This window comes from Pyrus communis, chromosome 2 (assembly GCF_041283825.1).
Source record: "Pyrus communis isolate YQ-2024b chromosome 2, ASM4128382v1, whole genome shotgun sequence".
Taxonomy (NCBI): Eukaryota; Viridiplantae; Streptophyta; class Magnoliopsida; order Rosales; family Rosaceae; genus Pyrus; species Pyrus communis.
In genome coordinates this window covers 23,183,634-23,192,474 of record NC_142566.1, presented here as the reverse complement: position 1 = coordinate 23,192,474, position 8,841 = coordinate 23,183,634, and the positions used below count along the sequence as shown (strand labels likewise).

Sequence of the window (8,841 nt, the reverse complement as noted above, 5' to 3'; positions counted from 1 at the left end):
GACCCCTAAATTAGTCAAAAATAAATGCGTATGGTACACTCATTCAATCCCAAATAAACAATCCGATCCAAATGTCCAAATAAAAAGGGGAGTTCGGAAGGCTCGTAGTATTCACTTTTGTTCGAAGCTCAAGTTTGATTCTTTCTTTCTGTTAAAAAAATAAAAAAATAAAAAAGGGAGATGAAAAAAACACAAACCCACAATTCAGAAATGGGAGAAGGAGAGGAAGATTGCAGGACAATCCCAGCCATTGATCTGAAAAAATTTCCAGAAGCAGAAGAGTACAGGAAGCTGAGAGAAGCATCAGAGACATGGGGATGCTTCAGGCTTGTGAACCACATGATCCCACCGGCTCTGATGTCGGAGATGAAATCAGTGGTCAGATCTTTGCTGGACCTGCCCATGGAGATCAAGAAGCAGAACAAAGATGTGATAGCGGGCAGTGGATACATGGCTCCCAGCAAAGTCAACCCTCTCTACGAAGCTTTGGGGCTCTACGACTTGGGATCGGGTCAGGCTGTCGACAGCTTTTGCTCTCAGTTGAATGCTTCTTCCTACCAGAGGTTAGCTTTTGATTTTCTGATAATTTTACTAGTTTTCTACTTGGTATCAGTAATTTGATTACATTTTAGCTTAGTGAAAACAAGAAAACACAACCTCAATAATCCGCGTGATTATTTGGTTTAGTGACGCTTAGTCTCCTGTTGAAGTCAAATCTCAGATGATGGTTGTTGAGTGAAAAAAATGTGAGAACATTAATCTCTAGATTAATCAATAATCATATATTTTTATTGAGTGATGCTAGCGGACTAAATTTATAGACTAAATTTTGTAAACTATATGATATAGAAGTTCATAATTAGATTATTACTTAAATGTTGATAAACGTGTTCATTTCCTATTGGTGACATGTCATTTAGTTTGCAAACTTAGTCTCCATATCATTACTCTATTTTATTTGGTCTACATGTCAACCCTAAACTCGAAACTCTAAACTCTAATTCTCATTCGACGACTACTATTGAATGAAGAAAAAATTACAACCTTAATAGATCATGTCGATTGGGACTCGTCAATAGTTAAAAGCACAAAACCAAAAGTTTCCACACATGTTAAATTGTGTTTTAGCATAATGTTATATACGACGGTTTCATCTAGCACATTTAAATCTAGTCGTTAATTTAAGCAATGCACTACGTTGATGCATAGTAGAAAAACTCGTCTTAAATTTGTTTTTGTTACTAATTGAGCAGAGAGGTGATAGAGAAGTATGCTCAAGCAGTGTATGAGCAGATTGTGGATATAGGACAAAGGTTGGCAGAGAGTTTAGGGATGGCTGATAGTGATTATCTCAAGGGGTGGCCATGCCAGTTCAGGATAAACAAATACAACTTCACTCCTGAATCGGTTGGATCCTCTGGTGTACAATTACACACAGATTCAGGATTTTTAACCATTCTTCAAGACGATGAAAATGTCGGTGGTTTGGAAGTGATGGACAAATCTGGCGCCTTTGTAGCCGTTGATCCTTGCCCAGGCACTCTCCTTGTTAATCTAGGGGATGTTGCTAAGGTACTTTGTTGTCTGTTTAGTGTCACTCCAATTCTTTGTAACATGTTGCATATGTGCATATTTCTTATGTTGATATTTTTATGTTAAGGCATGGAGCAATGGGAGGTTGTGCAATGTGAAGCATAGAGTACAATGCAGGGAGGCAACAATTCGAATTTCGGTCGCTACATTCCTCTTGGGACCGAAGGAGGAGGCGGTAGTGGAAGCTCCGGCGGAGTTTGTGGATTCCGAGCACCCTCGACTTTACGTTCCTTTTACTTACGAAGATTACAGAAAGCTCAGACTCTCCACAAAACTACAAGCTGGTGAAGCCCTTGCACTCATGCGCACCCCCTCCTAAGTTTGCTGATGTGGCACCAGAGAGAAATGAGCCTAATGCCAATAACTGTATTTACAGAGATTATATAATATCTTGAAATAAGTAATTTAAAATTACAGTGTTGCCTAATTGAGCTAGTTAATCCAGATTTGTTCAGATAATCTCTCTGTTCTTTCTGGTTTTACTTTCTAGTGGAGGTTTCTTCGGTCTTACAATTTGTTAAAAACATTGGGATTGCTCATTGAAAGAACACTGGTGACATGGTTTGGATCTTAGATTAATAATTCAACCCAACAATTTGGTTTTGAAGGCGAGTCGTGTATTGAAGGAGAGAAAACCTATGGTTTCGGTGGGAATATATTTTTTGTGTGTCTACAATATGCATTATGTAAACGAGGTGGCAAATCAATTCATTGGATTTTTAATAGGAACCAGTTAAGACCAATTTAATTTGGCGAAGGGCGATGGTTTCATCGCGGACCACCAGGGAGGAGGAAGGCGAGGTTGGGTCCGGGTGGGTTTACTGGGATTGGGTTAGCGTTATGGCCGATTGGAGAGGGAGGATGAAGTCATCCTATGGGGAAGAAGGTGGAGAAGCCATGGTTGGGTTGCTGGATTTGTGGTGGAGGAAGAGGAGGAGAAGAGAGGGAGAGAGAGAGGGTTGACAATGAAATTAATGAAAAAGATAAGGGGTATTGTTGTCCAAAAATTTATAATTTTGTTTTTCATGGGTTGGAACAAGTCCATTCTAGGGGTGAGGGTGGAGCAAAAATTTAATTAAAATCCGTTGCACGGGACAGTGCATCCCACTCTTTTTTGGCGCATCAAACGTAAAATAAGCGTGTTCCGTCTCACTGCATTCCGTTCTGTGCCAAACGTTACCTATACGCTTTTGGTCCAATGAGGATTAGGCAAGCCAATGATAATCAAGTTAAAACGGTCATACTTGCATAAACAAATCCTAAGTTTTAATTAATTAAATCATTGACTATAAAGGCTTAATTAAATCATTAGTGTTGGTTCTGGTCATGCTAGTTTCATATTCAATGTGAACATATGACAATTGTTCTTGCAGTATTGATGATGTAAGCAAAACACAATACGTATTACACGCAACATTACAATATTTATATATCATCGGTAACGTTATATATCGTCAATAATTATAGACTAACTTGCATAAACAAATCCTAAGTTTTAATTAATTAAATCATTAGTGTTGGTTATGGTCATGCCAGTTTCGTAATCAATGCGAACATATGACAATTGTTCTTGCATTATTGATGATGTAAGCAAAACACAATACGTATTACGTGCAACATAACAATATTTATATATTATCAATAACACTATATATCGTCAATAATTTAAGATTGAAAACTAACATAACTATTAAAATAGACCCTAAAAAGAAAATAAAACAAAATCTATATACTTATAAATATTGAGACAAAATATACAAACTTACACATGAACAAGGCACCTTCGGTGAAAACAAAATAGAAAATAAAACAAATTTAAAACTAGGAATTCTCTCAAGCAAAAAACAAAGAAATTTCTTTTATTTTTTTAAATTTTTTTTTAAAAAAGGGTAAAATAAATAAAATGGGAGAACGTGGGACTAATGAGTAACGACAAAACAAGAATCTTAAAGCAAGGAGAAGCTGTCACTACGTCGTCTTGTTCCTCCATTGCTATCTTGGCTGTCGTACGGTGGGGTCCACTCCGAAGTATCCGACACCGAGATCTCAAGGGGCCAGGACGACGTCGTATTCACCGTGTTTGCTGTGCTACTCGCTCCCTCAGGCATATTGCTGGAGGGCCACACGAAAGCGGGTTTAAAAGGCGGGACTCGGGGTACTGGAACTGACCCGGAAATGATTTGGATAATGGTTTGGGTCTTGGGCCTCTCGCCCGCGATCGGGTGCATACAGGCCAGCCCAAGAAGCAAAAGCCTCTCGGCTTCCCCCGCCACGTAATCATTTCCCAGCCTCTGATCGACGGCATCCAACACGCGCCCCTCTCTATGCAATGACCAAACCCAATCCACAACGAATTGGAACCCTCCCATTTTGGTCCACGGCCGCTGCCCGCACACGACTTCTAGAATCACGGCCCCGAACCCGTAGATGTCGGACTCGCACGTGGCTTTCCCCGTGTGGAAGCACTCGGGGGCTATGTACCCCATCGTGCCTGGGACACCCTCGAGCTCAGCGTACGAGGTCTTCTCGTTGTCCAGGGCACGTGCGAGGCCGAAGTCCCCGAGGCGAGAGTTGAAGTTAGAGTCTAGCATTATGTTGCTAGCCTTTAGGTCTCTGTGGACTACTCGTTGGTCGTACTCGTTGTGGAGGTAGTGAAGGGCGGAGGCCACTCCGGCGACAATTTTGTATCTCTGGCTCCAGCCTAGGGTGGCGGTTTCCGTCTCGCCAAATAGGTGGTTGTCCAAGCTGCCGTTGGGCATGAACTCGTAGACTATGAGTAGCATTCCATTTTTGTGGCACCATCCTGCATGTTTTTAATGTGTCAAAATGTGTACATGAAATAATAACAAGTTGTATCAACAATTAACCATGTCAAATAGTAACACATTTGGGCATTATTGTAAATTCATTTTGTTAGTCCGTAAATTTTGCCTACCCAAGGACAGATTTGTACACCTTCACCTTCCTAACTCTCCTCGGGAAAATTCTTAGTTGAATGTGAGATGATAACTATAATCACCAATCGAGATCTTCGCAAAATCTCGCAGTCCAAAGTCGACGAATCAAGAAAACCGGACCACTGATTTTAAATTTTACATCCCCATTAGCCCATCCATCGATCCACCTCACACAAACTAAAAAGTCTGAGTCACTCTCTCCTTCTGGGTCCGAATTTTTCGATCCAACCGGCTTCAGAATGAGAGATCCAGAAAGATTCTGAATTCTATAAGTGGCACAATCATTGACCGTGGACTTTGGGAGTTGGCATACGCATGTGCTAAATATTCGTTAGTCCTAATTGGCATATAAGAATAAGAGACAAAGAATTGGTCCGCGGCAATCGTGCCTACCCAGAAAATAGAAATAGAGCAGAAAACGACACGGCGTGCGCCACCGAACATGGGCCAGCCGTTGTTGGGTGAGACAATTCGGATTTCATTCAATTTTGGTCCAATGAGGATTAGGCTAGATTCAGGCTCCATCCCGGACCCACTAAATAATTTGTAATCATAATCATTAATCTAAGTTAATAAATTCATACTTGCACAAACCAATCCTAATCTTTAAGTTAGATCATTGACAAAAAAATAAAGGTTTAATTAAATCACTAATTTTGGTCATGCTAGATTCATATTCAATGTGACACGTTGTCATATTGAGAATTGTTTTTACATTATTGATGATGAAAGCAAAACTCCGTACTAGTACGATCCAATAACGTTATAAATATATGGTTAAAGAAATTAACATTTAAAGTTAAAGACTGAAAATTAAAATAATTATCAAAATGAACTTTTTAATAAAAAAAAATACAGCTAAAGCAACCAAAAGCACTAAATTGACTTAATGTTTTTTTTTTAAAAGGAACTAGCTAGTGGCCACAGTAGTTTACGTTTCAGTAAAACTTATTAAAGTATTTCAACCTCCTCCTACCTTAATGTTGGTGCCCTCCAATTTTATTTTCTATTAAAAGTTTATAATCAATTATATTTGCACATCTTTGATAACGTTAGAAACACCAAGTTATTGCACGAATTTGTTAAAATAACTGATGTGGCGGTTTTAGCCCCATCTAATCTTTTCTTTGTTCACAGTAAAAAAGAAACTATCACATTTAATTTTTTAAATGACTTAAGTCTACCGTATCGTTTTACTTGGCTTCAAAATCCAACCCAAATATCAAAACGATTAAAAAAAAATAAACAAAGTAAATAAGATGGGATTGGTAACTTACCAAGTAATCGGACGAGATGCTTGTGGCGGAGGCGGTTGATAATGGTGAGCTCAGCCAAAAAGTCGTCTTTACCCTGGAGATTATCCCGGGAAAATTTCTTCACCGCCACCTCCAAATTCTCTTTGGGCAGCACACCTCTATACACCACCCCATATCCGCCCTGACCCAACTTGTGCCTCTCGTCGAAGTTGTTCGTCGCCTTCTTCAACTCCTTGAAACTAAACTCCCTCGGAGTGCCCGGAAGACTCTTCAGCGCCCCCAAAATATTCTCGTCCGACGCCGCCGCCTTCCGCCGCTTGTACAAGTAATACCCCAACCCGCCCAGACCCAACAGCATCAGCGCCGCCGCGGGCACGCCCACGCCCACCCCCAGCCCAATCTTCAACCCCGTTTTGCCATCCGCACCCTTGCCACCTGGCAGAAGCTCCACCGTAAGATTCCACTTTAGCACACAGTTCAGCTCGATCGCGGTTCCGGTCGAAGCGGCAAAACCGAAGTAAGATTGCTGTTTCACAATGTCCTTGAGGTTGATGTTGTTCTTGGTTAGGATTGGGCTTGTGGGCCTGGGCTCGATGACGAACCCGTTCGTCTGTAGGTCCTTTTGCTGCTCGGCCATGTACACGTCCAACCGGTGCGAATCGCCTCCGTATTCGATCCAGACCATGTAAAATCGGGTATCGGACGGCGAGATCTGGATACCCAGATCCGAGAGCGAAACGGTCTTGTTGGACCGGATTGAATTGATGTTGATACCCATGTGGTTGTCGTTAGGGTCGAAACTTTGTTTAAATGTGTCGAGCTCGACGGCGAGAAGGTGGTTATTGGGATCGCCGTCGGTGGTGGCGTTGGTCAAACCGAGGTATTGGCCGTGACTGGCCACCGGGAGGGTCATATCCGGCGCGATGAGGAACGCCAGGCCCTCGCCCGGGATGGCGGAGCTGTTGGGACGAAAGACGTTAATCAGGAACGACGAATTGAAAGACGCCACGTGGCTTCCGTTTGCTGCGGAATCGGAAGAATTTGAACCAGAATCTTCCCAGAGCGTGAAAGAGTGGTTGTAGAAGATTCTACCTGAGCGGTTGTTGAGGGTGAAGTTTCCGGCGGAGTCCGGCGTGATCTGGAGCGCATCGTTGCTGATCGTCGCCGGCTGGAGCACTGCGAACTTGCTGTAATACGATTGGTCGAAGGGGCCGAACACGTTGTGAGAGGTTTGGAGTTGCTGGGCGTCGGAGAAAGCTGCCGCCGGCAAGAGAAAAAGCAGCAGCAGAGCCGCCGCGCCAGCTGTCAGCTGCTTCAGCCTCATGTGGCAGCTGGAAGAAGCAGGAGACGACGTCGTTGCACACTCACTCATGTGAAATTGTTGAGACGATTCCAAATGGCGAGAGGTGATTCCTGAGCAGCATTAATTAAGTTCTTCAGCAAATGCGCGCATCTCTTTATTTGTTTATAATTTTCAATTTTTTATTTTTTTCGGCGTAGCAATCGATGAGTTTTTTTGAACGCTTGGTTGCCACTTTCCATGTTATAACGCGGAAATTTCCAATTTTTTTATTGATTTTTTTGCTTAAATTTTTTAATTAATTGATCAACTTTCAATATTGTATAAAAAAAAAATTGAGGATTGGATTGCAAGTTGAACAATTGTTTAGCTTTATCTAGTAATGGAATGAGATTTATTCCGGATTTTTACGTTCGAGGCCCGTCAATCGAGAGATGTGAATTATTTAAGAGAGAAAAATATCTGTACTCTTTTAAGTTTTGAAGTGTAAAATGAATTAGTAAAATGAATTAATAAAAATCGTAAAATTAAGATTGAGTGGTCTAAATCTTCATGTATGCAAATTTCGAACACAAAAATTCAGAATAAATCTCTATCTCATTGACTCTGATGTACAACTGTACATGCATAGGGTTGTCTTTTTGGTTTTTTTTTTTTTTTTTTTTTTTTGTTCCCCTTCCGTATTGCTATGTATAGGTTTAAATTTCTTTCCAGCAATTTCCGCAGAGCCAGTCACATCGCTGTGTCACATCCCGGTCCGGGGCGGATCACTTTCCAGGCCCGCTCCACCACCGTAGCACGATATTGTCCGCTTTGGGCTTACCATTCCCTCACGGTTTTGTTTTTGGGAACTCACGAGCAACTTCCCAGTGGGTCACCCATCATGGGATTGCTCTAGCCCCCTTCTCGCTTAACTTCGGAGTTCCTACGGAACCCGAAGCCAGTGAGCTCCCAAAAGGCCTTGTGCTAGGTAGGGATTGGAATATACATATAAGGATCACTCCCCTGGGCGATGTGGGATGTCACAATCCACCCCCCTTAGGGGCCCGACGTCCTCGTCGGCACATTTCCGGCCAGGGATTGACTCTGATACCAATTGTCACATCCCGGATACCAGAGCCAATCCCTGGCCGGAAATGTGCCGACGAGGACGTCGGATGTGACAACCCGTTCCAAATTTTACGTTTTTATTTTATTTTAAAAACGTGAATTTACGAAATTGCCCTAGAGGCAAGGACTTTGACTTCCGTAGACCATCGACTTGAGAGATGTGGGACTTATTCTTTTAGCATATCCTCGTAGTACTCATTGGTACGAACGTATAGGCGAAAGCCGTTTGCGAGTCCGGATTATAATGGTATAGTTACGGACGTTCGAAATTGGTTATTCAAGGTTTAATGTTTATTTAAATTAAATCCCCACTTTGTGGGGGAAGCCCAATCAGAAAATGGAGGGAGGAAAGAAGAAGTAAAGTTGGCAGCCAATCAAAAAGAAAGAAGAAAAGAAAAAGAAAAAAAAAGAAAAGGGAAAGCTCCCCCCAAAACCGTGACCCGACATGCACGACCATCCATTTTCCAAGGCCGATTCCGGCCAACTCCGATGAAGTTTTTCGATGCCACCACCACCATCTTGAAGCTCTCATTCCCCTCTACAAAACCCACCCAAGAACCACCTTGATTAACCATGGTATGAGGCGGTTTGAGGCCACGAAAGTTGACGAAAATCAATGGTGCTC

The 8,841-nt window shown here is 42.0% G+C and overlaps 2 protein-coding genes across 2 annotated transcripts; one reads left to right on the top strand and one right to left on the bottom strand.

The window, feature by feature from the left end:
• On the top strand, positions 1 to 2,020 carry LOC137748538 (2-oxoglutarate-dependent dioxygenase DAO). Its single transcript, XM_068488705.2, has 3 exons — positions 1 to 563; positions 1,254 to 1,572; positions 1,661 to 2,020. Exons 1-3 carry the CDS (start codon positions 181 to 183, stop codon positions 1,910 to 1,912), a joined length of 954 nt encoding a protein of 317 aa, XP_068344806.2. The 5' UTR covers positions 1 to 180; the 3' UTR covers positions 1,913 to 2,020.
• Positions 2,021 to 3,303: 1,283 nt separating this feature from the next.
• LOC137747485 (putative L-type lectin-domain containing receptor kinase S.5) lies at positions 3,304 to 8,624 on the bottom strand. The gene is made up of 2 exons (XM_068487600.2): positions 5,828 to 8,624; positions 3,304 to 4,396 (listed from the first exon to the last, which is right to left on the bottom strand). Exons 1-2 carry the CDS (start codon positions 7,176 to 7,178, stop codon positions 3,540 to 3,542), a joined length of 2,208 nt encoding a protein of 735 aa, XP_068343701.2. The 5' UTR covers positions 7,179 to 8,624; the 3' UTR covers positions 3,304 to 3,539.
• Between the last annotated feature and the right edge of the window lie 217 nt (positions 8,625 to 8,841).

Excerpts from the sequence above, each read along its gene's own strand:
- LOC137748538 (XM_068488705.2), top strand. The coding sequence starts at position 181 with ATGAAAAAAACACAAACCCACAATTCAGAAATGGGAGAAGGAGAGGAA. Across the intron at positions 564-1,253 it reads AATGCTTCTTCCTACCAGAG|AGAGGTGATAGAGAAGTATG; the intron begins GTTAGCTTTTGA and ends CTAATTGAGCAG. Across the intron at positions 1,573-1,660 it reads ATCTAGGGGATGTTGCTAAG|GCATGGAGCAATGGGAGGTT; the intron begins GTACTTTGTTGT and ends TTTTATGTTAAG.
- LOC137747485 (XM_068487600.2), bottom strand. The coding sequence starts at position 7,178 with ATGAGTGAGTGTGCAACGACGTCGTCTCCTGCTTCTTCCAGCTGCCAC. Across the intron at positions 4,397-5,827 it reads GCATCTCGTCCGATTACTTG|GATGGTGCCACAAAAATGGA; the intron begins GTAAGTTACCAA and ends AAAAACATGCAG.